Source organism: Tremella mesenterica (genome assembly GCF_000271645.1).
Source record: "Tremella mesenterica DSM 1558 unplaced genomic scaffold TREMEscaffold_6, whole genome shotgun sequence".
NCBI classification, from domain to species: Eukaryota; Fungi; Basidiomycota; class Tremellomycetes; order Tremellales; family Tremellaceae; genus Tremella; species Tremella mesenterica.
The window spans coordinates 373,336-401,011 of record NW_006711230.1 but is presented as its reverse complement, the minus strand read 5'-3'; the positions used below and the strand labels follow the sequence as shown (position 1 = coordinate 401,011).

General features: G+C 49.6%; 7 protein-coding genes across 7 annotated transcripts; 1 reads left to right on the top strand and 6 right to left on the bottom strand.

Moving 5' to 3' along the window:
• Positions 1-107: 107 nt before the first annotated feature.
• On the top strand, positions 108-1,694 carry TREMEDRAFT_62709 (uncharacterized protein; the record flags this gene model as incomplete). The annotated part of the gene is made up of 3 exons (XM_007005015.1): positions 108-169; positions 220-1,539; positions 1,595-1,694. 3 exons carry the CDS (start codon positions 108-110, stop codon positions 1,692-1,694), a joined length of 1,482 nt encoding a protein of 493 aa, XP_007005077.1.
• Positions 1,695-5,326: 3,632 nt separating this feature from the next.
• On the bottom strand, positions 5,327-6,808 carry TREMEDRAFT_62707 (uncharacterized protein; the record flags this gene model as incomplete). The annotated part of the gene is made up of 2 exons (XM_007005014.1): positions 5,327-5,745; positions 6,454-6,808. 2 exons carry the CDS (start codon positions 6,806-6,808, stop codon positions 5,327-5,329), a joined length of 774 nt encoding a protein of 257 aa, XP_007005076.1.
• Positions 6,809-7,965: 1,157 nt separating this feature from the next.
• On the bottom strand, positions 7,966-8,689 carry TREMEDRAFT_62706 (uncharacterized protein; the record flags this gene model as incomplete). Its single annotated transcript, XM_007005013.1, has 2 exons — positions 7,966-8,289; positions 8,447-8,689. 2 exons carry the CDS (start codon positions 8,687-8,689, stop codon positions 7,966-7,968), a joined length of 567 nt encoding a protein of 188 aa, XP_007005075.1.
• An 817-nt stretch (positions 8,690-9,506) lies between these two features.
• Positions 9,507-10,166, bottom strand: TREMEDRAFT_62705 (uncharacterized protein; the record flags this gene model as incomplete). The annotated part of the gene is made up of 2 exons (XM_007005012.1): positions 9,507-9,899; positions 9,945-10,166. The coding sequence occupies 2 exons, from the start codon at positions 10,164-10,166 to the stop codon at positions 9,507-9,509; spliced, it is 615 nt and encodes a 204-aa protein (XP_007005074.1).
• Positions 10,167-11,015: 849 nt separating this feature from the next.
• Positions 11,016-13,638, bottom strand: TREMEDRAFT_73988 (uncharacterized protein). The gene is made up of 5 exons (XM_007005153.1): positions 13,356-13,638; positions 12,921-13,304; positions 12,716-12,802; positions 12,612-12,671; positions 11,016-12,546 (listed from the first exon to the last, which is right to left on the bottom strand). The coding sequence occupies exons 2-5, from the start codon at positions 13,279-13,281 to the stop codon at positions 11,225-11,227; spliced, it is 1,830 nt and encodes a 609-aa protein (XP_007005215.1). The 5' UTR covers positions 13,282-13,304; positions 13,356-13,638; the 3' UTR covers positions 11,016-11,224.
• A 358-nt stretch (positions 13,639-13,996) lies between these two features.
• On the bottom strand, positions 13,997-16,493 carry TREMEDRAFT_44243 (uncharacterized protein). The gene is made up of 5 exons (XM_007004932.1): positions 16,267-16,493; positions 16,150-16,216; positions 15,929-16,102; positions 15,437-15,862; positions 13,997-15,349 (listed from the first exon to the last, which is right to left on the bottom strand). The coding sequence occupies exons 1-5, from the start codon at positions 16,281-16,283 to the stop codon at positions 14,375-14,377; spliced, it is 1,659 nt and encodes a 552-aa protein (XP_007004994.1). The 5' UTR covers positions 16,284-16,493; the 3' UTR covers positions 13,997-14,374.
• A 4,539-nt stretch (positions 16,494-21,032) lies between these two features.
• On the bottom strand, positions 21,033-26,805 carry TREMEDRAFT_62701 (uncharacterized protein; the record flags this gene model as incomplete). The annotated part of the gene is made up of 10 exons (XM_007005011.1): positions 21,033-21,347; positions 21,371-21,472; positions 21,527-23,481; positions 23,540-25,198; positions 25,254-25,474; positions 25,518-25,882; positions 25,930-26,006; positions 26,148-26,271; positions 26,318-26,736; positions 26,781-26,805. The coding sequence occupies 10 exons, from the start codon at positions 26,803-26,805 to the stop codon at positions 21,033-21,035; spliced, it is 5,262 nt and encodes a 1,753-aa protein (XP_007005073.1).
• Between the last annotated feature and the right edge of the window lie 871 nt (positions 26,806-27,676).

The following is a 27,676-nucleotide window of genomic DNA, read 5'->3' as shown; positions in this document are numbered from 1 at the left end:
GTGCTCCCGCCGCCCCTGTCGCTGCTCCCCCCCCTTCTCCCAGAGGGGAGCCTTCGCCCAAACGGGTGAAGAGATCACTGCGGGAAGAAGAGTACTTGTGGGAGAAGATGAAGTCCGAGCCTGGTCGTTGGATCGCGGTTGGTGTTGACGAAGCGTGTGATCGTTGCCGGTGAGTCCACCTATTCGTACTACGCCTAAGTTACTCCTGCTAATTAGTAGACGTGAGATTATCACGTATAATCGTCCAAACTGGCCCTGCCTCAAGGCAGTCAGGCCACACAATAAGGCCCTCCGTTGTGCTTCATGCACGTCTGGCCCCTGCTCCTTCTGTCCCGTTTCCTCTGCCCGGGACATCCCGCCCCGTCCCTTCGACGCTTCTCCTCTCCCCCCTCCCCAGACTCCAGCGTCTGTCCCCCGTTCGCGGGTACCGTCTTCGTCTCTCCGGTCGGTTCGCCGTACTTCGCCGGACCTCCGCCCGTCGCCTCCGTCGCCGTCGCCCTTCGCTCCTGTGGCCGGCCCATCACGTCTCCCGGCTGTTCCTCCTTCGTCTTCTCGCCGTCCTTCGGCCTCTGCTCCTTCGGCCTCCCGTCCTTCGGCCTCTCGTCCTTCGGCCTCTCGTCCTTCGGCGCCACGTCCGTCCTCTCCAGTGGTAGCTTCTCCTCCGGCTCACAGCACCCGAAGTCGGCGTCCTTCTGTTCCTCCGGCCTCTTCGGCGGCCCCTCCCGTCACCCCTCCCTCTGCTTCCCAGAAGACACCGAAGTCTTCTTTAAAGAAATCAAAAGGGAAATCTAAAGAGAAGGAGGTTGCCTTCAATGATGGTGATGTGGAAAATGAAGATACTCAGCGTGCTGGTCCCTCTGCTCCCCGGTTGTCCCTCGTCCACCCTCGTATCTCCCTGGACGTCCGTATTCCTGAGGACGAAAAGGAATTCGCCACTTATCGTTCTCTCGTCCTCGGTCTCACTACTCAGCTTGAGGCCGCCCGAAATGATACATCTCTCCTGCTTGACTTCTCTTCTCGTCAAGCTAACGCTTTAAACAATCTTACTGCGGCGTTAGTAGATGTAGTCAACACTGGGGCTCTGGACGACGAAGCAAGGACAAGGTTAGCGGCCGTCTCTCGCCGAAGCCTTACTGAGATAGCCGATGTTCGCCGAAGACTGTTCGACACCCCCTTCCTAGTCACTCCTATGGCGTATGAGCCACCACCGTCCCTTGACTGGTTAGGTCGCCGTAGTAATTCTCGTGTCCCAGCTTCCGCCCAGACTGCTCTCGACCTCCTCAGTCTTCCCTTCGAGTGTCTACGGACCATACGTTCTCTGTGGAGGACCCCGAGCATGCAAGCTGCTCGAGATGTCCAGGACTTCGGTGACTTCTTTGGGGCTATGAATCGGGCATGGAATGCTTCTCTCTCTACTGCGTTCCCGTCTGAGACTCTCGATCTACCTTCGGTCATCGGTAGCCTCCACACCAATCCCGCGGGACCGAGTAGATCGAAGGAGAAAGGAAAAGGAAAAGGTAAGGGTAAGAGTAAGGACAAGTGAGCGGTACGTAGCTGTAATCCTATGTTGTATGCAGTACGTTCTATCTCCTAGCCCTTCGCAGTCGCCCCTCCTTCGGCTTAGTAGGGTGAAGTTCGTGGAACTTCGCCAATATGTCGTCAGCTCCATCGACGTTCTCCACTGGTTCCCATGATACTGAGTCGTCTGTTCCTTCGTAACCTAACCACTCCACCAAGTACTCTAACTTTCCTGATCTCTTATTTACTCTAGAGTCTACAATATCCTTTACCTCCCAAGACTCTCCCACATTGTCTACTTCTACTGGGCCAGGTGGCTCAGCTTGCTGACCAGGAAATATTGGAGGGTGATAAGGACGGAGCAAGGAGACATGGAATACATCATGGATACCTGCCATCGTTCCTGGTAATTCCAACTTACAAGCATGAGAACCTACCTGCCGTACTACCTTGTACGGCCCACTTTGTTTAACATCTAACTTCTTCATTGGTCTCTTCGTCTTAATATTCTCTAACGACAGCATCACTAGGTCTCCTTCCGCGAAGTTCGGCGTAGTCCGGTGTTTCCTATTGTATCCTTCGGCGTACTTCTCATTAGCTTTCTCAATTCCTTCGATACAATCTTTGTGTATTTCAGTCAAGTCTTTTACCACCACCGTAGCAGCGGGCACTTCGACTTCACTGGCCTTGATTTCTTCAGCCCATCGAGGGTGGTACCCATAGTTCGCATAAAATGGTGTCTTATTTATCGCAGAATGATGGGTGTTGTTGTAGGCGAAGCTAGCTCGAGCAAGCAGCTTCGACCAATCGTTCTGCTGATAAGAAGTGAAGATTCGAAGGTAGAGCTCTAAGGACTGGTTGGTTCGTTCAGTCTGTCCATCAGTCTGCGGATGATATGCAGTAGAGAGATGTAGTCTTATCCCGAGACTATCGGTCAAGTTCTTCCAAAATTTCGAGGTAAACTTCGATCCCCTGTCAGACACTATGTTCTCTGGTAGCCCATGCTGAGCTACCACATAGTCCATTATCAACTCGGATAGGCCAGCTGCGGTTAACTTCGTCGTAGTCGGGATAAAAATGGCCCATTTGGTTAACCGGTCCACCACTACTAAGATGGAATTGTATCCATGGGAATTCGGGAGCTCTTCAATGAAATCCATCGAAATGCTGGACCATGGCTTCGTAGCCACTTCCAGTGGTTTAAGCTCTCCATGGGGTCTCTGCCTGTTAGTCTTTGCTCTCTGACACACCGCACATCCAGCGATGTAATCTTCAACATCCTTCCTTACTCCAACCCAAACGTAGTCCCGTAGGACTAGCTCGAGAGTCTTCGCTGAGCCTGGGTGACCCGCTAGGACCGAGTCATGCCGCGTCTTCATTATCTTTAGTCGAGCATCGGCGTAGTTCGGCACATAAGTTCGACCATCGAACGTGAGGAACCCTCTTGAATTCCACCCCCCACGAAGTATTAAGGGGGACCGCGAGGTACGGCGTAGTTCGGTGACCGACTCTGGTTCCTGCACATTATCGTGACATGTCAGATGAGAGCACTTAGCACAGGTTACCCCCAGTAATTCCTCTCTAACCTCCTCCACCTCTTCGTCTTCCTGTATTCCAACTATCAAATCCATAGGATCAATGAGGTCGTTTTCTCGTACTTCCTTTGTACCCTGTAAGGCTCGAAGTAGGTGTTGTAACCCAGAGCTAGTGTCGTCAAGTTCGTCGAACTTCGGCAAACCTTGAATAAGATTGCTCTCCTGCATCATAGTACTTCCTTTTCCTGAGTGGTAGTCTGCTCTTCTCGACAGTCCGTCCGGCAGTGTAGCTTGTTTTCCCGGTCGATACACCATCTTAAACCTGAAGTTAGAGAGCTCTTCGACCCACCTACCCTGCCTGGGGCTAAGCTGCTTAGGCTCCATCCAGTAAGTTAAATTTAAATGATCTGTGAGAACTGTAGTCTCTACCTGTAGTAGTAAGTGTCTCCTTCTCCTGAAAGCTTCAACAATAGCGAGTAGCTCCTTTTCCCCTACCGTATAGTTTAACTGCGCCGCCTGGAACGCTCCGGATTCGATGGCCACCGGATGCTCTTGTCCTAACTCGTTCACCTGCGAAATTATGAAACCCCAGCCGAAGAACGACGCATCTGTTTGTAGTAGTGTCTTCAATGAAGGGTCAAAGTGAGCCAATACTGGCGCCCTACACATCCTATCCTTCAATTCTTTAAAGGCTCTTTCCTGCTCTACTCCCCAAACAAACGGCACATCTTTCCTGGTGAGGTCATTGATCGGTTTAGCAATCTTGGAGAAGTTGGGGACAAAACGCCGATAATAACTGACAACTCCCATAAATCCCCTACTCTCTCGCAAGTTCTTAGGACGGGGAAAAGATACGACAGCATCGATGTAATCCGGGTTACTGGAAATTCCCCTCTGTGAAACCACGAACCCCAGGAAGACTACCGAATCTCTCTCAAACTCGCACTTACTAGCTTTAACGAACAAATTCGACCTCCGAAGCACTTCAAACACCTTCGCCGTAGTTCCCCTCAGTTCTTCCAACGTTTGACCGTAGATGAGTATATCATCTATGTAGACTACTACTCCCTTTCCCAGCAGCTCTCGAAAACTTTCATTCAAGAAGTGCTGAAACACAGCGGGAGCATTCCGTAGGCCATCTCGGACAACAAGAGACTCGAACATACCGTACTGTGTCCTGAACGCTGTCAGGTGTTCATGACCTTCCTTTACTCGTAGGAGTTGATAAGCCCCAATTAGGTCTAACTTGCTGAAGTACCTCGCTCTTCCCAGCTCTTCGGTTATCTGGCCGATCAGAGGCAGAGGATAGGCGTCGGGTATCGTTGCCTCGTTTAACTTTCGGTAGTCAATGACCATTCGCCATTGACCTTTCGCCTTCTTCGGTACCAAGAACATCGGTGATCCGTAGGGCGAATTACTGGGTCGAATTCTTCCGGCCGACATTTCGCGGTCTAGGATGTCTCTCAGCGCACTTCTCTGATCTTCTCCAAGCGAGTAGAGTGGAGCAACCTTCAGGTTCGCCCCCTCCTTAAGATCAAACTCCAAATCATAGCTCCTCGAGGGAGGTAATTCCTCACCTCCCTTCCTTGGGTTAAAGACATCAATGAACGAGTGGTATTGTTCAGGAACCACCTGATACAATTCCTCCTGTTCCTCCGGACTCAGTTCATCCTGATCATCTTTGTCTCGGAGATCTATCGCGTCCGTCGGAGTTGGCAGACCTATGGCCGCTAACTTCGCCGCACTTGGTGGGGTTGGGATGGGAAATTTCACCGAGTTGTCTCTTCCATCAAGGACAACCCCTTCCTTCCTCATCCAATCCCACCCTATCACAACATCTGCGTCGCAGAGCGTTGTTACATCGAGACGAACAGATCGCACTTCGGCGTCCTTCGTCAAACTAAATCCGACTTCGACAAACTCGGTGATAGGCCCCGCGACACTCACCGAGCCGTCGAACATGTGAACGGGTACGCTCACCTGATATTGTCTCCTTTCTGCGCCTATCTTCGTCGCCGCTCTAGGACTTATATATGAACAAGTAGCCCCGGTGTCCCAGAGCGTAGTTAGCTTCATTCCATTAATTAAAATGTCCGATTTAGGTTGATCTCTGGAAACGGAAGGGATGAGGAGATGATTATCGACATTGCATGAACAAGGGGTACTGAGTGGTGTATTTTTGTATTCACAATCCTCTGGCTCCATCAGTTGCGTCTCTTTTATAGGTTTGGGAATGGTGGCCGAGAGAATATGGCGGACCCGCCGAGCCTCGCCTACTGCGACAGGTCCTCTTCTTTTCCCTGGTTCTCTTCCAAATCTACTTCTCCTCCAACCGCATTCAAGTTCCTCCTTTGTCCAAGAGGTACTGCATTCCCTCCCGACCCTCCACCACGTTCTCCGAACTTCTCTCCCCATGGAGGCAACAGTCCAACCTTAACCTTAGCCTCCCTTACAGGACATTCCTTCAGCCAATGTCCTGTTTCACCACACTCCGTACACTTCCCCTCTTTCCTCCTTGTCTCCCTCAGATCGGAGCTTGGCCTAGGCCATTTTCGGCGAACTTCGTCGATGTTCGGCGGCGCACTCCTTACCACCGTGGACGTCATGGCCGCTTGGACACCAACCTGCGCCGAAGGTTGTCCTTTTTCCCATTTCTTCTCTTCTTTCTTCTCCGTCCTCTGACTTTCCACCACTGTCGTTGTCCTTATCCCTCCTTCCCTTTTCCTCTCTGCCTCCTTCTCCACTTGTCTCCTCCACAGGCGGTTGTCCAAGGGAATCACAAACTCCAATAGCTCTTTTACAGTCCCAAACGATCTACCGTGTCTTGCGATTTCATCTAGAAGGTGCGATTTTAGACCTTTCTTAGCTCGATCGACTAAGTTTCCATCATCAGACCACTTGAGTATCGCCACATGTCGTTGAAAGGCAGAGAAGTAGTCCGAAGCAGAGCCGGTTTGTTTAAGGTCGTTGAGTTGTCGGGCTGCAGTTCCTTCTTCATCTGGGTCGCCGAAGTTAGTCTTGAGATACTTGACGAACTGGTTGTGCGCCGTGAGGTATTCTGGGAGAGGCCGTTTAGATAGATCGGGTTGAACGGCGAGGAGGGGAGTTTCGCGTAAGTGAGAGATCATGAAAAAGACTTTCTTAGTGTCGTCGGGGAAAAGATGAGAGTTTAATTCGAAGTGTACGTCGCACTCGGACAGAAAGGCCGTCAACTTATTCCGCTCTCCCCTCCAGAAGTCTGGATTAGGCAACTTGATACCCTTCCGTTGTTCCCCAACTACGCTTGGAGTCGCCGAAGTTTGCCGTCCCATGGCGTACCTCACCCCTTCAGATATCCCTTCTGCAATTCCCCCTACTGTCTCCCTTTCCCTCCTCTGCTCCCACTCCTCCCTGCGCCTACGTTCTTCCATCATATCCTTGTTCATGTTTGCCACCATCTGCATCAAGGCTAGCATCACCCCTTGTGTCCCTCCTTCTCCGAAGTTCGTCCCACTTCCAGCATTTTCTGGCCGCGGAGTTTGATCCGATCCAACTGGGGATCCGATAGGCGGGGGAGCATCGCCCGCAGGGGTAGGAGGATTAGAAGGTATTGGTGGAATGGACTCATCTCCTTGAACTGACCCCCCTACACTATCTTCCATCCCAAGGTCCTGTCCCATTGCTCTTCTAAGCTCCTCCAACGCTCTCCTCTCATTTTCCTCCATCCTGTCGTCACTCCTACTCATGCCTCGTGTGACTCTCCTTTCTGGTTCCATATTATCTTCGTACTTCTCCGAGGTTCGCACGGGTCGTCGGTAAGAGCGATCCTTGATACTGTCACGGCCGTCGAACAACTACTTCTTAATAGACCGACGGTCGACGAACCTCGGCTAACTTCACGCTCTGAGTCGATGTCTCACCCAACCAGGAGGGCGCAGACGTCGAAATGGGTGTAACTACGGCGTACTTCGGCGTAGTTACTCTAACTAGGGTTTTGTTCTACTGATGGCGATGTATCCTGATTTATAGCTATCTCTATCTGTCTTTCACTACTGACAACAATCAAGGATCGCTGAAGAACTTCAGCGATCTCCTCAGCTAATATTATCTACTCCTCCTAGACGTTCATCCAACCCTCTCGCGCTTTGACGTACTTCAACGCACTTCGTCCAACTTCCCCGAGCCCTCGGCCATCCTCTTCCTCCTTCGACTAACTCCGCCTAACATCGCCGCACTTCTGCTCCCATTGTCCCTACTTAGCCTAACTCCGTCTAACTTCGCCGTACTTCTGCTCCCATTGTTCCTACTTAGCCTAACTCCGTCTAACTTCGCCGTACTTGGTGTCAGAAGTCCTGAGTTACGTGTAGAGTAAAGAGGTTAAGGCGTGATGGGGTTTTGATGGCCAAAGGAGGGTCATTGTTGGTGGAGTAATCGAGGTGTCGCGACGTAGTTCGTGACAAGCATTCTGTCACGAAGTGACAAGACAGTTTGATAGTGACAGTGATAGGATGGGTTGGGTATTTGACCAGCGACCGGCGGTATGCAGTAACCGCCGGTTAATAGGCCTTTTAGCACAGTGGTTCAGACTGCTGCCTCTGAAGGGCACTGTTATATCGTCCCAATGCTGGTTAGTTGGTCTCTTGACACATTCTGCCTGTCATGGACGGGATTTACCGGTCCGTGACATTACCTATACTTGCCTGTGAAACAAGGGTGTGTGTGTGTGTTTTAGTCTCTGAGCAAAGGAGCATATGCAGGTAGACTGGGAGTCAAGAAATGTGATTGTATGTCTCTCATCATGTCATTCATTCCATCATCTGTTATCAAAATATGCTTTGATCTCTCCCCTTGTCACTGTTGTCCAGTCACTGGTGTCCATGTTCTCCATGGTGGGGTGCCGTATAATTACTTCTGCATGGCAGCAGGCAATGCCTTACACCTCACGTTCTTTGCCCTTTTCTTGCAGCCCTGACTGCTGGTGTGCAGAAGATTCAATGCCTTGTCTACCCTCTAACATTTCTGGTATGCCTGTGTAAGCTTGAGCAAGGGTGTCATCCTTTGAGAAGGCTTCCAGCACAACTGATTGCAGATGATGCCACCGAACGTCCTCTTTTAGGCTGAATCCCCTCATCAATTCATCCCATAGGACCCTTTTCATATCATCTTCTGTATATTCTATCATCTCCTCAAGACGCGTCTCCATTATGGTGGCGCTCAAACTTGCCAGAGATCTCAGGAAATCCTTGTTCACTATGAGCTGAGAGATCATCTCTGAGCTCTCTGCGGTTGGTGATACAATGTCCTTTCCTTGCTTGCTGTCAACTTTTGTTGGAATCTTCTCATTTGAATCACTTGGATTTCCTCCAAACTGGGATTATCAGGATCTACGACTATGCTGAAGTGGGATTACAAACCTGTGTACGAAGAAACACTTGGCCTGTGACCTGCTCCGCATGCTCAGACTGGGTTGCTTCCACACCAATGATGGTTGGACCCAATCCTGGAAGATTTGGGATCTGCGACCCAAGACCCATATTACTTTCTATCAGGTGCCACTCACACACAGTAATCCCATCCGTGGTCGTTGGCTTCTGTTGCTGCACTCCCTTAAAACGACTGTCTTGAGGCCTGCTTGATTGTAATGTTTGTCCACGCATCTTGTGTCAATGTAGTAAAGTAAGAAAGATCGTTGGTCTGTTAGTATGATGAAACAGGGATTAGAATAATCGCACCCCCCTCCGCCTCCCCGAAGTACCCTCTTTATAATCCCCCCATCGTCAAGCTACGTTCGATCTCCGACACCACCACAACAACGGATCGTCTATAGGCTTCTTAGTCGAGGAGGTCTGACCACATATATTACTCAAATGGGAGATTGACCACATATATTACTCAAATGGGAAATGAAAGGTGATGTGGGAAACATGGGAAAGTTGGATGCTTGCCTATCTACCTCTCATCTCCCCCCCCCCCCCCCCCCCCCTGAACTCCATGCCGACGGGGTAACTCCTTCCTGACGTGTCGACATTTACGTGATCTTCTTCGACAGAAGAACTCTGAAAGTTTCACCAACCATTGTAGGTTCCAAAAGTGACTTTTCATCTGATCCTTTGATCGTCAATTAGGAACCCGCCTACGCCGGAAGAGGTTTCAACAAAATGGGCTAATGGGCCATCGTTGTCATGGCAACCAGATCATGTGATACCCAAAACATGACCCAGAAACCAGGGCGAATATTATACGTATACTTCAACAAGCCACGACACATCAATGCATCTACATTCCACTAACGTTATGGTAAATCAAATGGAAAGTACCGTAAACTCTATAGACAACAGACATTCATCAGTTCTACAGTCCATTGATTACGATGACCAGCTTCGTAGAAATTCCAGGTAAGTTACCCAATTTGTGTCGGGATTGGGAAAATCAGGATACAATCAGTGAGATGCGCCTCGTACGTAGCTTTCACCTTCAAGCTCGTCCCTTCCCCTTGTCTGATCTCATCGTCAGAGCTTTCATAGTGTCCACTTGCATCCCCATTTTGACAAGCATTGACTTGTGAGTTTCACTAAGTGTGTTCACCCTTGGCTCCAAGGCGCGGATGAGTATTCTTTGTAAATGAGTGCTTCGAACATCGCCTCGCATGCTGAGAGCAATTCCATCCAAAAGCTCTCCATCCTGTGGGAAGCCTGTGACTATATAAGTTGTAATCTCAAAATTTAGTGATGTCAACGTGGCTTTCAAGGTTTCCTTGATATCTGGATCTCGTGATAGCTGTTCAGCAAGTGTTCCTTCTGCGGCGGTCACGACATCTTCATATTCTTCGACGTTAAACTCTTGATCAGGGTTCGGACCTGCTCCGATCTAGGCAGTCAGTGCGCCCCACCACAGGTATAGGATATTCCTCACCCTGGTCTCGAAGCGGTAAAACATTTGGTCGTCTGACCTTTGTCCATAGACTTCAGTCGGCCCGACCTCGTCGAGGAGACTTGGCGGCCTAATTGTGTGGAGCGGGATGGAATCAGATTCTTGGTAGTTTGTCGACGGAGGCTCTTTCGGCGGTATCAGCTTCAACCAACCGTCCGCACTTTCCTGCCACGTAGTCAATGAGGGAGAGGGAGATTTACTCATGATGTGTTGTGTGAAAGACGGAGAGAGTGTGAGATAAGCTGATGAAATAAGGAGGCAAACGGAATACGCCCGCCAACTCGACCCCTGTTATAACTTCTTCATCTCAATCGATTTCCGTCATCGCCATTCTCATCAATGGAACGTCCTAATTGGGAAGAGAAAGTAGATCATCTCAGCTCTCCAATGACATTTAGTAGGCGTATAAATCAAAGTCTACTATCAAGGGAAAGGTGTGAGAACGTGGGAAAAGTGATAGATGACTCACTACTTTTTAGCTGCCCAACATCGCCCTCATCCATATGAAAAGGGGCGGATCTCGCGGACAGCTATGCCACCCAAGCTACCTTCTAACCCCTACCGCACAGCCATCTAGTCCAGACACCGCCACAACCTCAATGGATCGACAGAGTCGAAAAGCGAGATCTGATTTTCCCTCCCTATGGCCACAGGTCTGGCGATCGAGTTATGGTGAAGGGAAGGTGAGAAACGTGGAAAGTGATTTTGGGTCATATTCGAAAGGAAGGTGGGAAAGAGGAAGTTGATTTCAAACCACGTCGACGAGAAGGTGAGAGAGTGAACGTTGAAATGGAGGGCGTTTTCGAAGGGAAGGTGGGAAAGTTAAAGTTGATTTTTGAGTCATATTCGAAGGTAGAGTAAGAACGTGGAGCATGATATCGAATCATATCGAAGGAAAGATGAGAAAGAGAAAGTTGATACAAAGTCAAATCCGTCCACCTCGGGTTTTGAAATTGACCTTGCGATAATCGGCCTCGATAAGTATTCTACAGATAGCAAGTAGTAGAATCAGTAGTCAAAGTTTGTTTCATACCCTCTCGTGGTCATATTTGGGATGATTAAATCACCATGCATTCCGTACATCTTCATTTGGTAAACGGCATCAGATACACTATCATCACATAAGTCATTCTTTTTCCTCCTTTCCTTCGTTTGTTTCGATTTCTCATTCCTCTGATTCCTTGTATTCATCTCCAATCATCTTTCTAACACATCTAAAACATCCACGACTTTATCGTAACTGATCCAGATCATCGGCATTCTTAACCATCCATCAAGAAAACACCTTCATCCCTTTCATCCCTCCCTTCCCTCCTTCCGTTCCCTGGTAGAGGGACTGTCCCGCCAGGAGGTGTAATCTCTTCACTACTATCACCAGTTTTTGGAATCAAGACTCCGGTATCTGCTAGACCACTGGGTCTTCCGGTCATATGTAATCTAGACAGAGCTCCCGCCAAACCGCCAGGAAGACTTTGACCCGGAGCGTGTTCCTGTAAAGCTTTCGCACTCGGACTACTGGGTAAAGGAGGTGTACGTAAATAAGGAGCTTCCAAACCTTGTGGTGAGGATAATACAGGGGTTGTGATAAATCTTTGTGGACTTGTGGGACCTCTTTGTTGACTTAACAAGCTTTGTCTTGGTGCTGGTTGAGCTGTAGCCGGACCGAAATTGAAAACATCTTCTCGATCTCTTTCCTGTTCTCGATCCGCAGGTGATAAGGGAGATCCTCGTCGAGCATCAACGCCAGTATCATTCCATAAACTCCTCAAGAAACCAGGGTCCATAGTTGGACCTGCTGATTGAGCTAGACGTTCGCCAAAGTATGGAACGTGACCTATCCCGACGGGTGAACCGGGGAAAGAACCTTGGGAATCACGTCGGTTTTGTCTTCGAGCAAGTTCGGATGGGGTTAAGAGATCCTCCAAGGAAGCAGGAAGGAATTCTTCTCCGCGTTCTTCATCTTCAGCACGCATGTGTTTAGGTACAGCTCTGGCGGGAGGTAATACTCGTGCGGGTGAGAGAAGTTCGTTAGATGGTTCTTGTGAAGGAGACCAAATGTTACGCCGGGAAGAACCATCCGCAAAACTTGCTGAAAGTGGGATAGGTCGATCGGGAGTGAGACGAGGTTGGGAGAAACTACTACTGAATCCAGGTGCTGCCGTGACAGGTGGACGTAATGGTGAGGGGACAGCGGAAGAAGGACGCAATTGTAATACAGCAGGGGATTTCAGTCCAAGAGACGGTGGAGTTATACCTGCTCGATTGGGGGAAGAGGCGAATCGTCCAAAACCAGGTGAGCCAGCTTGGATACCAGACGGAGGACCAAAAGGTTCACGCAAGGGCGATGAAGGAAGACGATGAGGAGGAGGGGATTGAAGAGAAGAACTGAGGGCGGATTTTATTGGAACCGGAACAGCAGTACGTATGGTATCATGGTGCTGAGGGGCGGGAGTCTCTGGAGCGGCTTGGGTACTAGGAGTAGACGGCTTTCCTTCTGCTTTTTCGCGAGCTTCGCGCTGAGAAGCCTTCTTATTCCGTCGATCCATAGATAGTGGTTCACCGGGATGAAGATGGAGTAGTGCACCTTTTCATCAGCAGTTGCGACCTGAGTGATGCATGACTTTGATGCCAACGAAGTTCATGACTTACACTTATGACCAAATTTGCAATTACCTTTCAAGAACCACTGACAGACCTCTTTAGTTCCCCCTACTCATGAGCATCGGAATGATTACCAAAATATCTTCACTTACCTCCATCATGAGAGAATGGGCAGCTAGCTCCTGCGGTACAAGTACCAGCTTTGAAGAATCTGCAAGGTACATGGGAGAGTGCCTCGGCTGAATGTCAGTAAAGGTCACTACTTAGCTTTATTCCCGCAGTGTGATCTGCGATAGGAGGTGTTGTACTACTACCATTTCGATTTATGATGAAAGACCAAATCAACCCTTCACATACCTTTTGTATCGCCTACAGGAGATTCCTTCCCGCCATTCTTCTCTGTAGGAGATACGACCGTCTGACGTTTCTCAAAACCCCCGACCGTCCTCTCTGGTCCCCTAGTCTTCCTATCTCTCCAATTATCTGTTTCCCCTCCTACTCCTTGACCCTGACCATCCACTTCACCCGAATGATTGTTTCCATTAGGAGAAGGACTTTTGAACCCTATATTCCTCACTGGACGTCGGAATGATGTCCCACCCGGTGTGGTTGTGGTAGGAGAAGAAGATTCGGTCAAATCAAGTTTATCAGGTCGAGATCGAGGAATAGCCCTAGGTGGTGCTGATATGAGAGATGGAGAAGGTAGAGGGACAGACATATTGTCTGGTGTTTGATCAAGAGCTGGTGAATCAGTCATTATTAAAGATGAGATGAAGATAAGAAGAGACTTACGGAGAAGATGGTAGTAAAGACAATGGGTGTGATGATGAATGGATGATAGTGATTACCTAGTCGGGTAAGTTTGAGTTTGGAGATAGATGGGGAAACGGCAAGACGGCGATGATGAGCAGAGTTGAAGGCGGTACGAGTAGAACGGAAAGTGATCAAGCGGCAATAGTACGAGTGGGCTAGTGTGTGGAGATGTAGGGAGGTGGACTGTTCAAGGAATGAGAGAGTATGGAGAAGAGGATGATAGATGAGAGAGGGAGGAAGAAGTGATCAAAACGATATTAAGAACCCTCCTTTGTGAGAACAGTGGTAATCTGCTACGGTGAAGAAGAAAGGTGGTCGAGGGATCGAAGGGATGAAAAGATCGAGTCGGGTCTGAGACAAGTCGGAGAGAACCAAAGCAGAAGGGACAAGACGAGAAGAGGGAGCATGCAAGGGACCAGAAAGAAGAATAGAGGAATGAGAAGTAGAGGGAAAAGATAGAGATGATGGTTGTACATATCAAGTCGGTGGTCGGTAAGTTACGGCGTATGCGCCGATAACAAGTCACGTCAGATTCAACCTTGGACAGACGACGGGTGTCGAATGTCATTGATCAACTTTATGTATCACGCCATGACGGGAGGCAAACGTCGCAGACCTGGCCCAGCTCAGATTACATGATGCATATTCCCCTCGACTGGCATGGGAGAGGAATGATACACGCTGCAACTGAGACCTCCCCTACACCATCTATCTCCGTCCGCTCATCTCTCCCCTTCTTCCATCTTCGCTTACCCTTCCCCCCTCGTCACTTCATCCATCATTACCTCTCAGTCAAAGCGACCAAGATGGAGAGTTGAATCTCCTGGCTGCCTCCACCTCGCTTCTAACACCGACTTGAACAAGCTACCGGTCCACCCATACCCAGCCCCTCCAGCACTACGCCCCTTCCCACGTCTTGCCACATGTCACCCCTCGACTCCTCTTTACGCCTTTGCCTGTCGTTCCCTTCCCCTCTTCCCAGCTAGCCTCCCTTTCGACTACGATGAGTTGACCACAGCAGGTGCTTGAGCGAATGGCTGTCCCCGACCGCCCCCACGTCTCGGACCATCATTCCGACCCCTCCCTCTTCCACGCTCGCCGTTGCCCCTTCCCCTACCTCCTGGTTGACCATCCCTTGAATTGTCCCTGGAGAAATTGGGAGGGCGACCATCATACGTTGCAGGCTTATTTTGCATTGGGGTCTCAGGTTTGGCCGGGAGAGCCGCATTGTCCCGGATGTTGGGGGATGGTGTGGAGCGGAGAGCCTGAGCAGGAGCGACAGGAGGGGCAGCAGGTTGAATCGATTGTGGCTGCGTAAGTTGCGGAGTGGGTCGAGACGCGGGCACTGGAGCGATTGGACCAGGTGCAGGAGTAGACTTTGGCGTTGGTCGAGAAGCAGTAGGTTCGGGCTTGATCTCACCTGGCGAGACATAGAGAACAGGGTCGATGACCGCTGGGATAGGCGCAATCTCGGTGCCCAACTCCGATTCGATGCGGTATAGATTATGGCGATCTTCTAAAGTGAGGAGCGAGATGGCAAGCCCCAAATGTCCAAAACGCCCTGATCGACCTATCCGGTGAAGATACGACTCTGCGGTCTTTGGAAAGTCGAAATTGATGACCACGTTGACGGCTTGAATGTCAATGCCTCGTGTAAGTAAGTCGGAGCAGACTAAATTCCGGGTCATTCCGGCGCGAAAGTCGTGGAAGACTCGGTTGCGGTGTGCTTGGAGCATACGAGCGTGAGAGTAGAAACATGAATAACCCAGATCGGTGATTTTCTTGGCGAGTAGCTCGACTCGCTGGGTCGAGTTGCAGAATATGATTGATTGATTGATTTGTAATTTGGAGAAGAGAGTGTTGAGACAGTGTACTTTTTGTCGTTCTTCCACATAAGCGTAGAATTGAGTGACACCCTTGAGGGTGAGTTCATCCATGAGATTGATCTCGTGGGGTTGGATCATGTGGCGATCCTGTAAGGTCAGTTTTGCTCGATATGCCAGACTGGGCCTTCCGGACCTCGGGAACATGATCAAAGTGAAAAATGAAAATTGACTTACGGAGAAATGTTTCACATTCCAGGGAAAAGTGGCAGAAAATAACATCAACTGCCGTTCTGACGGACATAACGCCAAAAGTTGCTCAATCACAGGGGTAAACTCCTCGCTAAGGAGCTTGTCTGCCTCGTCCATCACGAATATCCCGCATTGCTTCAAATTGGCAATACCCTTCCCTCCCAAGTCCAGTACACGTCCAGGAGTTCCAACTAGTATATGAACAGGTTCTTGTAATCTTAAAATGTCATCTCGGAGAGTTGTACCACCGGTTGTGACCATGACTTGTAAATTTGGAATATGAGCTCCGAGGGTTTTACAGACTTGTGATGTTTGTAGAGCGAGTTCTCTGGTTGGGACTAGGAGCACTGCTTGAATATGATTGGCTTTGGTGTTGATACGGTTGAGGGTGGGAATGATGAATGACGCGGTCTGTCATGTCAGCTGCGTTCTCTCTGATCTGCATTGAGATCATGTAGGCTCTGCGATGCAGCTCACTTTGCCAGTGCCGTTCTTGGCCCGTGCCAGGATATCTCGCCCTGACAGAGCGAGGGGAATGCTTTGTTCTTGGATGGGAGAAGGGTTTTCGAAGCCAGCGGTGAATATGCCCATGAGAAGTTCCCTTCGAAGACCGAAATTTTCAAAAGTGGAACCCTCGGTAGCGAGGACATCCTGTATGTCAGCAACATGGACAGCTGATCAAAAGAGGTACAACCAACCTCTGTCTGTGGTCGGTCATCTTTGACCGGAGGTGCAAGACCTGCTCGCCAGTCCTTCAGACCAGACCTACACATGTTAGCTGTAGGGCGCTGATGATGCAAGCGAATCTGACTCACGATGAAGATGAGGCCATTGGGTCGAAGTAGAGAAGGCGTGTGAGTCGTCGAAGGCGCTAGAGGAATGTGATATGATACGGGTAGTCGGACAAGCTGTGATAAGGACGAGCTCGTGAGAATATTGCGGATGTTTCAATGGGTTTCTCTGAGGTAACGGAGATGATTTGGGTGGGATATAGGAGTGGACGACAGTGGTGGTGGGTGTCCAGGTGCTAGGTGCAAGAGATGATAGAGGAAACGTAGTGGAAAGAGCTGACACTCGGCGCATTGTCACTATCGGAAATACCGGAGTTTCGCTTAGATTCATCAAGTGGCGGTGATGTGAGGGAGTTGATTTTCCAGGACGCGTCTCGGTGGCAAAACTGGATAATCCCGACGGAACTCGAATTAATCCCGACGAAATTTTGCCACTTTCTCCCAAAATACGTCGTTCAACTCCCATATCCCGTCACTACTGACCCAAATCCCTTCACTATAAAAAAATCATCTTTCCGTGGCTTTTCTGATATCATTGGAATGCCTGACACCTTCTGAGTCTATTCATACCATTTTCGGAACATCTTTCGGAGTATTGACCCCAGGGGAAGGGGCAATGTCCCGAACCCGAAATCGCACTTTGCTTTTTGGTCCCCTTTCGGCAGAATTCGGGGGCTTTCGGTCATAGTCACATACTCACTACTGACCAGCAATCTACCCAAGTGGATACCTGATTCTATGCGTGTATCTTTATATTCATGTTAACACATGCATGGTATTCATGTTAACACATGCCTGGTATTGAATGCACAAAATCCTAGCAAGGATCCATCATGTTGACGTGTTTCTGATGGTGATGGGGTTGGTTGAACTTCTACTAAGTACCAACACGGGCTGACGCGATTTTCCCCGTTTTTCATTCCTTCCATTCAGTTCTTCTCTTCACTTCACTTCACTTCTCTTCAGCCTCTTCATATCTTTTTCCAGCTTACATTAGCCAGCGTTTTTCATCTGCTCTCCACTGCTCACTCTCAACTGATCTCACTGCTCATTCTGCATCTGTGTGCTTCATCTCACCTTCCCCCTTGGCTCGTCCAAATTATCTTATCATCAAAATTAGAGTCTTTCCACTCCCCCTTCCTCCCAATCTCTCTGACCTCTTTGACCTCTTTCTCAAAATGCCGAACCCCTTCGACTCAAAAACAGATAAATCCAGTGTAAACCCTCCGAAGGGTTACAAATTACACCCCGACCATGTTCATTTCCAAAAATATCTTCAGCCACAACACCCCATTTGGAAGAATGAGAAATCACTTCGTTCTTTTCAAGCTGAGATAGGGTTTTACCTCCAACCCTGGTGGCATGCAGAGCCGAAGTATCTTCCCCAGCATGCTGAAAAGCTAGGACTTCGGGAAGCTACCCCGAAACAAATGAAGGAAGAGGGTATTCGGGCGATTACTAGAGGGTCACGATGCTATTCGGCGGATGAGTCGGCGACGAAGCCAAACTGTCATGTCCAGTTTTGTGTTTCGGCTTTCAATTACACGTGAGTATTTGTTTGTCAAATATGGCTCTCGAATTCGGGTGAAATTAACGAAACTCAATGCTGATCTCAGGCATCCCGAAGTGAAATGTGTCAATGTACCTGATGGTCGACCAGTGTTTCTCAACCGTTGGGACGAAGGAAAGTTTCGTGTCTGTGTCCACTGTTATAACTCCACAAAGCCCCCTCTCACCTGCTCCCTCAAGGGCAAGCCGACCAATTTCCTTGTCGAAGAGTCCTCCGAAAGTGAAAAACGGCCGAAAAAGTCATCACAAGGTCAGGACAAGCCTGAGGACAGCTCGGATTCTGATTCGGACTCATCGGACTCTGAACATTCACCACATCCCTCCCCTCCGAAACCTCGCCGGCCAGCCACCACAACACGCTCTACAAGAGCTTCGGCTCCCAAGAAATCGGTTTCTCCCCCCCCCTCCCGAAAAAGGAAAAGGAAAGGGAAAAGAAAAAGCACCCCCTGCAACTTCCACGGCGATTGGGTTCTCAAATGCGCCACTGCAGGAACCGGTAGGACCGAAGGACAAGCGTAGGACTGCTAGGGGAGGCACTGTCGCAGCTGGGGATGCGGCAAAACCCCGTCCGAAATGGGTTGTCAGACCTTCTCCAAAACCTCTCACCGAAGCGCCTATGTCTGCTAGAGAGCAACCTCGTTCGGAGGTGAGTTTTCTAAGTTCCGAACCGAAAGCAAGTCTCAGCAGCTGACTTTTAGGGAGAAACAGAACTGTCTTCTCCAGCTGGTCCTATTCTTGTTCAAGATTCCAGCTTGGGTCAAGATGATGGGGAAGAAAGACCTCAACCGGAACAATCTACAGCCCGAAATGAGAGGCCACGATTCCCTCCCCGCCCTCCAAAATTTGCCGATGTTGTTCCCGAAAAGGAACCCTCCGAAACCGCCCCCCCCCTTTTCTCTGCAGGTTTGCCAGCTGGGGTTTCTCCCATACTTGTCCAAAGTAGTCCTGTTCATCCTCCTGTGAACAAGCGTGCCCTGGAGGATGTAGAAGAGTCCCAGCCCGAACCGAAACGGGCTCGGCCGTTCTCCGTTGAACAAGGTCCTCCCCAGCCCGAAATGGATCTTACCTCCGAAAAGGTGCCCACAATGTCCCCTGTTGGTCCTGTTCCTTCTCCTGCCGTATCTCTTCGACAACAACCCGTTCCCTCTGCTCTAGACCCATTTATAGCACAAACACAGACCGTTTTGGGTGTTACATTGCAAGAATCACCAACAATCCCTTCGCCTCACAAAGCTAAAAGTGTCACACCCGCCCCCTTCCCCAGCCCCTCCCCTGCTCCGAAAGCAGGCCCTCCTCCAAACCTTCAACCTGGGTCTTCTTCTCTCGTCTCTGGCCCTCCCCAAATCTCCCCACTACCTACCTCACTACACACGTTTGCAGCGGTAAAGCAGTGGCTACAGCAGAAGGGCCTGGATCGATCAGGTGTGCAGAGTCATCCTGGTCCGAACCCATCGACCAATGTTCCGAAACCCACGATGGCTCCGAAACCCATAGTTCCTCCAATCTTTGCTTCCCAATCGGCTCCCCCTCAGACTCCACCTCCCACTTCTCTCCTTCGTTCTCACTCAGAATTCGTTGGCTCTGGTCCCACAGCTTTGCCAGGTCAGATACCCTCCATTCCTGTCACTTCGGTCAATGTGGTCAGTAAACTCCCTCAAATGAACCCACCACTCCAGCCCGAATTTCGGACCGAAAGGCCCACTGTCCCTTCTTTGGACCAGCCTGCACCCGAAAAGGTTGTCCCTTACATCCCGGCTCCACCGTCTACCATGCCCGAAGTTGAACAGTGTCTGCATCGTATGAGTGAGTTTCAAGAGACTCAGGCTCAGTTTGAGGAGCAATTCTCTTCCCGAATGGTCGCTCAAGTTTCCGAAATGATAGACTATTACCGAGAAATCAACCGAGGACGGCATCAAGCCTACTCCGAAAGTGTCACCCAATCACTTTCGGGTGTGAGAGCTATCAATGGGACATGGAGCGAATTCAAAGCGCGGTATGACTCGGTGGTTTCTGAAAGAGATGTGGCTCAAGGAGAGGTAAAGACACTGGACCGGCTGTACAAAGAGCAGATTGATAAGAATGAGGAAAGAGATCATGCTGTTGCCCGAGTTACCGCCGAAAAAGACGCCGAAATTGCTTCAATCCGAAAGCAGTTGGAGGAGACACAGGAAGGGCTCAAGACTATGAGCCAGAGGTTCGCTAGTGCAATGGGGGATAAGGAAAAGGAGGCTCAGGCTCGTCAGTCTGCTGAACAGCGGTGTTCAGATCTGGCCAGACAGATGGCTGAGAAGGAAAACACCGAATTGGAAACTCTCCGAGCTCGTCTTTCGGAGGCCGAAGCCGCTAAGTTGACAATGCAACAGCAAAACGGCGAGGCATTGCAGTTTGTGCAAATTACCGCTGCCATGCAAAATGAGACTGAGATGGAGAATGTACGGTTGAAGGAACTCAAAGAGCAGTTGGAGGGAGCAAATGAGCAGTTACGGGCAGACCTTCAAGCGGATCAAGAGGAGTGGGAATCGGCCAACTACACCATCAGGCAACTTGAGTCAGAACTCGAAGAGGTCAAACGAGAAAAGTCTCGGCTACAGGTCCTCTTTGACATTAGGACTTACTCTGCGAAGCCGAACGAGTACTCTGACCGAAGAAGAGCTCACAGTCTTGATCCCCCTTCCACCAAGATCACCGCTCGAAACTCCGAAAGTACCGCACCGAATCCCGAAAATGACCCTTCAAACTCCGAAAATGTACTTTCTTCAAAACCAACACGTCATGATCCCTTTCCCACAATCCCCACAAATGCAGATCTCCATTCTTCTCAAGATTAAATGTAGCCAATCAAATCCGTGTCACAGTTCCCTTGTATGTAGTGTCACTTGTTCATTTTGGCGAGTATCCATTTCGGTGTTTTCATTTCATGTTTCGGTCTTTCTATGTTTGGGGTCCAAATGTCTCATCTGTGTGTGAACTAGCCTGTGTAATGCATTCCATGTCTGAACTCTTCCAGCCTGGCTCATGTTGCATACATCCCTGCAAGAGATACTTCACTGTTTCTTGTGTCAGTGAGCGAGAGATTCGGAGTATTTTTCGGAGTTTCGGGAGTGCCTTCGGACTCACTTGGGAAAGATAATCAAGCCCCAATCTGCATCAAACCAAGTGTATTTTTGCATCCAGAGGTATATTAGTCATTATATTCATGCACAACCAGCTGTGATACCTCTCTACAGGCGATCTATGTAGTAAGTCATGGAAGGTACAGACTTGTCCATCAATTTTTTCACTTTCGGACTGAATATAGACTCATTTGCTGGATCCCGTGCAGCCATTGCAAGCACCAGTTGAAGCACACTTGTTCGTAGTTTTCTACTCTCACCTCTAGCCAGAGTTGATGATTTCACCCCAAGCACAGAAGCAGTCGGTCTGATTCCCTGGAGAAGAAGACATGCAGAGGCACATGCTAGAGGACCACAGCTGTGAGAGTCCACTTGTGTAACCCAGTCCAGGCTATCCCTGGTAGCCTGGACGTCATTATTGAGCTTGGGAGTAGCACTGTACTCACCTGAGAATTTGGAGCAATCAACCAACCCATAGCTTCAGCCTCTGTTGCTATGCCTTTTCTGACTTCCCAGGACAAACGGCGTTCTAGCAGGCGTGACCATTGCTATTGATCAGTGACGCTGCACCTCATTGAAGTGATTTTGAATGACCAACTTACCTTCTTCTGTTTCGCCGAATCATACGTCCCCCCGGCCCCATCATACATCAACACCAGCTTCTGTGGCCCAAAGATTACCAGTGTCTCAAAATGGGACCTCGACATCAGAACCCCAACTGTGTTCTCTTTCCTCCATTGCCCATCCTTGCCGAGAGAAGGCCATGGCGTACTTCCAGGTATGTATGGGTTCCAGCTGTCACCAGCCGCTAGTGTTCGGTAAACAAACGAGTTTGGTATGGGGTCAGACATTCCAATCCCAAGATTCACACAATTTCGGATGAAAGCTGACACCGAAAGCAAGATATCATCGATTCCGAAATTGGTGTACCACTCATTCCTTCCGTAGAACTTACGCAACGTTTTTGACCCAAAGGTGGAGTCTACACCCTGCAGCTTCAAGCCCTTATGCTCATCTTCGGCCATGTCATGAAACATAGCTTCCATCTGGTCGCACAGGTCCTCAAGGAGATCGTCCGAAAGGCTATCAACATCTTGAAATGTGCTGACGGAGATGAGAGGTTGAAAGGATTCTCCCGAACGCCACTGAACTTGTGCTAGTCTTTCGGCGATGACTGACTGAGCCTTTTCTAGTTGACAGTACTGGGGAACCTCGGGTGAGGGGGAGCGTTCAACAGTGGGAAAGACACTTGGAGGATCGATGTCCATGGATGATGATGAGGAATCTGGTTCTGCTGTAATGTCTTGAGAAGCTACAGTGGGATTGAGACTGATAGCTTGATCGGGGGGAGCCGATTCACCCTGGAGTGTGTTGGTTTGGCACAGCATGTTGCTCGAGGAAGGCCCGGTTTCGGGAGGTTCATCACCAGGTGGAGAAATATGTGTAGGCTTCGGAGGGATGGTACCCTGAGAAACTGTGGGAAGAACATTGGGCTGAGAAGCGGTGGGGTCTGTAGGGGTACTGGTGGGCGCCAAGCTTGTGGACTGGACATCAACTGGGGCAGGTTCTTGTTCCGTTGGGTTTGGTGGAGGAACCTTCGGATCTCCCGAATTCGGAGGTTCGAGCGTTGGCGGGGCCGAAGTTGGAGCTGTGGCTGTTGGCAGCTCCGAATTTGAAGAATTAGCTGGTATGGCGTCCGAAACTGGAGCCTGGGCATTTGGTGCTTCCATTGTGGGGCCTTCAGCTTTTGGTATTTCAGGATTCGAAGCCGATTTTGACATTGCTTTCCCACTTGGCTTATTCAGTCGTCTCTTTTTGGCAATGGGTTGACTTGCTGATGGCTTGACTTCATCTTCCAGTGTATAGAACAGCAAGACCGGGAATCGTGTACCACTGAAAGCGTCCCGGTTCAGAAACATACGAGAGGTTTTTTCGTCGTCAATCTCCCACAGCACATCATCGTGCTTTAGCAAAGCCACATAGTGTCCACTGGTCACCTGCACGGTGTCCCCCTTTCGGCAGAGCATTCCCTTCAATCTGTACATTGGAAGATTGCTCGGGAGTATAGCAGGAGGTACGGCCGAAACCTGCGCTGGGTTGATAGTTTCGGGAATGTCAAAAGGGTGGATCACTTGGTATGCAGAGGGGTTTCGGAGATCCCAGACAATGTTGAGGAGTAACATGCGGGGCAGGTTGTTGGATTCCAAGGACATCTTGGCTCGTGCTCGAGTGACAGCCATTCGTCCATCACATGGTACCGAAAAGCAATGTTGGGGACTGCATGAACGCCACAATGAAAGGTTCATGAGCTGGATGAGGTTAAGTGATGAGCCATGGGGATAGATTTGGAGAACGGTCATTTGCTTCTCCAGTGAGGATGTCTCTTGCCTGACAGGGACTGCATGGGAACAGGGCTGAAAGACATATTCCCAGGTTACTCTGAATTCGAATGTGTTCCGAATCGGGTTCTGTTCAATGATCTGATTGAATTTGCTTGTCATTCTGAGAAACAGTTCACACGGATCATGCTGAGATTCTTCATCTATCAAGTTCTCACCTGCATGTCAGCAAATGAACATGCTGATTGGCAGCAATGATGGAGGAAGGGAACTCACTTCGGAGGATCGGTACAATGTCCTTCAAATCCACCAGCCGTCTAGTTACCGAAATGGCTTTAAGAAAGTCACCTAGTAACACAATCAAAGAAGGTGCGTGAGGCCTGAGAGCGTCATTAGCATCGTTGAATGCGGACACGAAGGCTGGGATTCGGAAGACAATATGGAACAACGACAGAGCAAAACAGGATTGAAGATAATTCTTTGCTCCAACAGGTCGATCTCGTGGTGGTAGTGCGTCCCGAGGAATGCCAGCTTTTGTGGGGGCTGTCTTTTGGCGATAAGGATGCAGAGGGCGGTGAGCTGCTGGACGGCCACCCTTATCAGCCTCTGGTCTTGAAACCGGTAAGGTGGCAGTGGTTGAGGGATGGTCGTCAGCATGGTTGAGGAATCGGTTTCGGCGGGTAATGGGGGAATCGGGCTCGACAAAATCAAGGTTGGCACTATCGATGCTGATGAGCTTGCCCTGTTTCGGAGGCTGCTCGGAGGACCAATCATGCCACACAGGCTCCGAAGGGTCATGTCCCCAATAGGCAACAAGGTCTTCTTGATCCAATGGATAAGATATCTCTCCTAACCGTCGTTGTAGCTGTATAGCTCGAGTCTGCAGTCGCAGTTCGTTTGCCGTGACACCATCAGAATACTTTTCGGAGGAGCCACAAGTGTGAAAGCAGTACAATGCCCAGAGACCCGAGCACCTTTTGCCTGTTTCGGTAAAGTATCTGCAGGAGCATCGTTCACGAGTTTTGTCTTTGATCCCACAGTAATGTGAGTCCGGTGTTGTTTTGCTCGATTCGGATGATGTCACACAATATGTATGATCTAGTTGACCTCTCAATGACATAGGCATCTCGTCTCCGAAACATTCCCTAACCGCCCCTTGCTCCCAAAGCTCCAGTCCTTGAAGTATGTGTGACAGAACTGTGGGGTCACAGCGGGCAGATGTTGGTGGTGAATGGAGATACATGGGAAAGTGAACGTCGATGATGATTGTGAGGAGTTTGTCTATACGTTTGTTGGCTCGAGATTCAAGGAATACTCTGTCAAAGGTCCGAAATGCCGCTTCGACAAAGTTGTTTGTTGAGAGAGTACCATCTCGGGTGTGATGAGGTGGCAGACCATAGTCGACAAGGTATCCCCTCCATCTGTCGCTGAACCATTCAGACAGGAGCCAGGTTCTGATTTTGTCCCAAATTTCGGGATCGTTATTGCTGATTGCCGCAACATCGGCTTCTAGTCGAGCAAAAGCTTCTGACCAAGACTCCTCTTCGGAACATCGTTGGCACCTCCGAAGTGCCACGAGGAAGGCAAAGGCCTTTTCGGTACCCACCAGATCACTCCCAAATAGCCGAAGTGCTCGAGATCGGGCGGCGTGCATGAAATGAAATTGGCATAACCGAATTGGAGTTCCCGGGAAGACCTCCTCAATGGCCTTTCGTTCAGCGTCATCACAATCAATCATGAAATGTAGTGGAAGGAAATCCTCCTCGTGAATGTATTCGGCGTTGATGAGGATTTGCTCTTCATTCTCATATTCGGAGACCACTGATGATTTGCCCTTGAGTAATGCTTTCGCTTCTTTCTTGATAGCCTTTCGGATAACGCTCAAGAATTCGGTGTAGGAATCGGTGTTGGCGTGATTCGAGACCATGACAGCTACTGGAGCATTGTCAGCTCCAAAACCACCCGAAACGCTTCAAACCACAGAACTCACCAGGGACCATATGACCATATTCATTCACCGTTGCTAGCAGGGTCACAGGACAGCGTATGGCATTCTTATTTCTCCAAGACGAATCCAGAAAGAGGCCCCGATCTGTGGCATGCCGAATTGCTGATTGCAATGCATGTTTCGGACTGATGATTGCAATGAACGAAGAGTCAGCTGGGAATGGCTGAGTGCCACCGAGTACCAGGCCTTCAGGATATTCGCAACTGACAGTCAGCTCATGATGACAAGGAAAAGCTGGCTACATACTGCAGGAAAGAGCTTGGATTGGCCGCATGTAAGATACTTATCGCCGCCAGTGGTAGCCGATCCAGCCTTTCCTGCCGCAGAGCCGTTCGGATGGCAGTTTGGAAGTCAGTGGTGGTAGGAAGACGCTCGGGATAATTTGCCTTGACCCATAGGACATAGGGGTGAATCTTGCAGAAGGAATTGTACCACCGAAGCCGAAGACGTGACTCAGTCGTTCCCACCAGAGTTGCAGCATCGTGGAGTAGGTTTCGGAGATGTGGCGAAATCCGAAGTAATGTCAACGGGTTCGGTTGACCGTGATATGCAGCTTTCGGGCGGATCAGACAACAGACCCCTTTTCGGATATTGCTGGGAGTCATTCGTATCTAAGAAAATCAGCTTAGTGAAGATGAATCATCCTTAGGTGACCCACCTCAAGAAAAAGATCACACTTTAAACGTGCTCTTGAGGAATATCGTGCGCTGGCAGCAGTTGGAGGGTGAGCTTCGGCTGTTGTGTGTGTTTCATCCTTTGCTTTCGGCTCAACATGGTGGTGGACACTGTCCAAAGTTGGCTGGATCTGGGTACAGTTGCCACTGCATCGGAAGATCGACCGAAACACTGTCCGATTCGGGTATGACGCGACAGCACTGTCAGAGACAAAGAAGAGGCCATGTCTTCCCCTGATGTCGGCGGGCAATAAACCAGGGGGATCCAACCATTCCACTTGAACACATTTGGATATATGCTGGGTCTCGATGAGGTAGTCCTGACGCTAATATATCAACAGAGTTACACTTCCGAAACAGCAGAACACTGACCAACGCGTCAAAGGCTTTCGGAATATGATGAAACGCCACCTCAAACTGTTCATAGCGATCATCATCCACCAGGTCAGGATTCGGTAATCGACAGAAGGTTTCCAAAGCACGTATGTTGACCCCAAGACTGGCGTCGGTGCGAGGAGCTTTCAGCTCCAAGACTTGAGCCTCAGGACGTGGTACGGAGTATGATTCGGAAGAGATATTGACAATTCGGAAGCGCCCGGCCGCCTCTTGCCTGGCAGTCATGATCTCATCTTCCACCGAAATAGGATTCAGAGGTTGAGAGGGAGACCATTTCGGAACAGCAGGAGACAATGAAGCTGAGGGGGAGGCCATGACAAGCTCTGTCCAGGGTGCCGAGTCGGGTGTCACAATACCAATACCGTTGGAGGATACAGGAGTATTTCCTGGGGCAACTCTCCTGTCAGTTGATACATAGGGGGGGTCCGAAAGTACCCACTGGGATCAGCCGTGGACAGAGGCATCTTGTGATTGGAAGATTGGGGAAGAACACTCTGTGGGCTTAGCTGCGACGGTCCGGGAAACTGCTCTGAATTATTTACTGAGCATAAGCTTCAATGAACCAAAAGGAAAAGGGACTGTCTTACAGGGCACCGAAACCGAAACTGACTGGATTTCCGAAGCTGCCTTGTAGATAGAAGAAGACTCAGTACGTTGGGAAGGACCGGCTACATAGTTAGTAAGGAGTAATACAAGTTTCGGGGAAGAAACTGACATGTTGATGGTGTTTGTGCACTAGGAGCATAAACTTTCGGAGGTCGACCACGAAAAGGCGACTTTCTCTTTAAAGCGTTAAGAATGAGTTGATCAGCTTGATTATTCTGAGACATAAAGCTTGTGAGCTTAATTGAGTAAGTTACTATTATGTTTAAATCAATGGAAAGAAGATGATTGAAATAAGAAGAGGAGAAAAATGATTGCCCAATCACCGCCAAACAGTGCCTAGGGTTGAAGGAGACATCCTTTCGGGGGCGTTTCCGAATTTGAACTCCAAATGGCTCCAGCGAGCCAAGGATTCCGAATTCGGAGGTTCTGCCTGCATGAATGGCTTCAGAATACGTGTGGCAACACATAGATATGCAGGAAGCCACGGTAGGATGCATATTCAATACAGGGGGGATTTGGGGACATTCCGTAGGTATTTGGGTCAGTAGTGGAGGGATCCTCGGGTTGAGTGACGTATTTTGGGAGAAAGTGCCAAAATTTCGTCGGGATTAATTCGAGTTCCGTCGGGATTATCCCTACGCGCGTCTCGGTGGCGGTCCGTGCTCTCAACGTCATTCCTCCTCCCTCCCTTCTCCTCCCATCATACATCCTCCCTAGGTTTGTTGTCCC

Excerpts from the sequence above, each read along its gene's own strand:
- TREMEDRAFT_73988 (XM_007005153.1), bottom strand. The coding sequence starts at position 13,281 with ATGTCTGTCCCTCTACCTTCTCCATCTCTCATATCAGCACCACCTAGG. Across the intron at positions 12,803-12,920 it reads TCCTGTAGGCGATACAAAAG|CCGAGGCACTCTCCCATGTA; the intron begins GTATGTGAAGGG and ends ACTGACATTCAG. Across the intron at positions 12,672-12,715 it reads CCCATTCTCTCATGATGGAG|GGGGAACTAAAGAGGTCTGT; the intron begins GTAAGTGAAGAT and ends GCTCATGAGTAG.
- TREMEDRAFT_44243 (XM_007004932.1), bottom strand. Across the intron at positions 15,863-15,928 it reads CCAAGAACGGCACTGGCAAA|ACCGCGTCATTCATCATTCC; the intron begins GTGAGCTGCATC and ends CTGACATGACAG. Across the intron at positions 15,350-15,436 it reads GGAATGTGAAACATTTCTCC|GATCGCCACATGATCCAACC; the intron begins GTAAGTCAATTT and ends CTGACCTTACAG.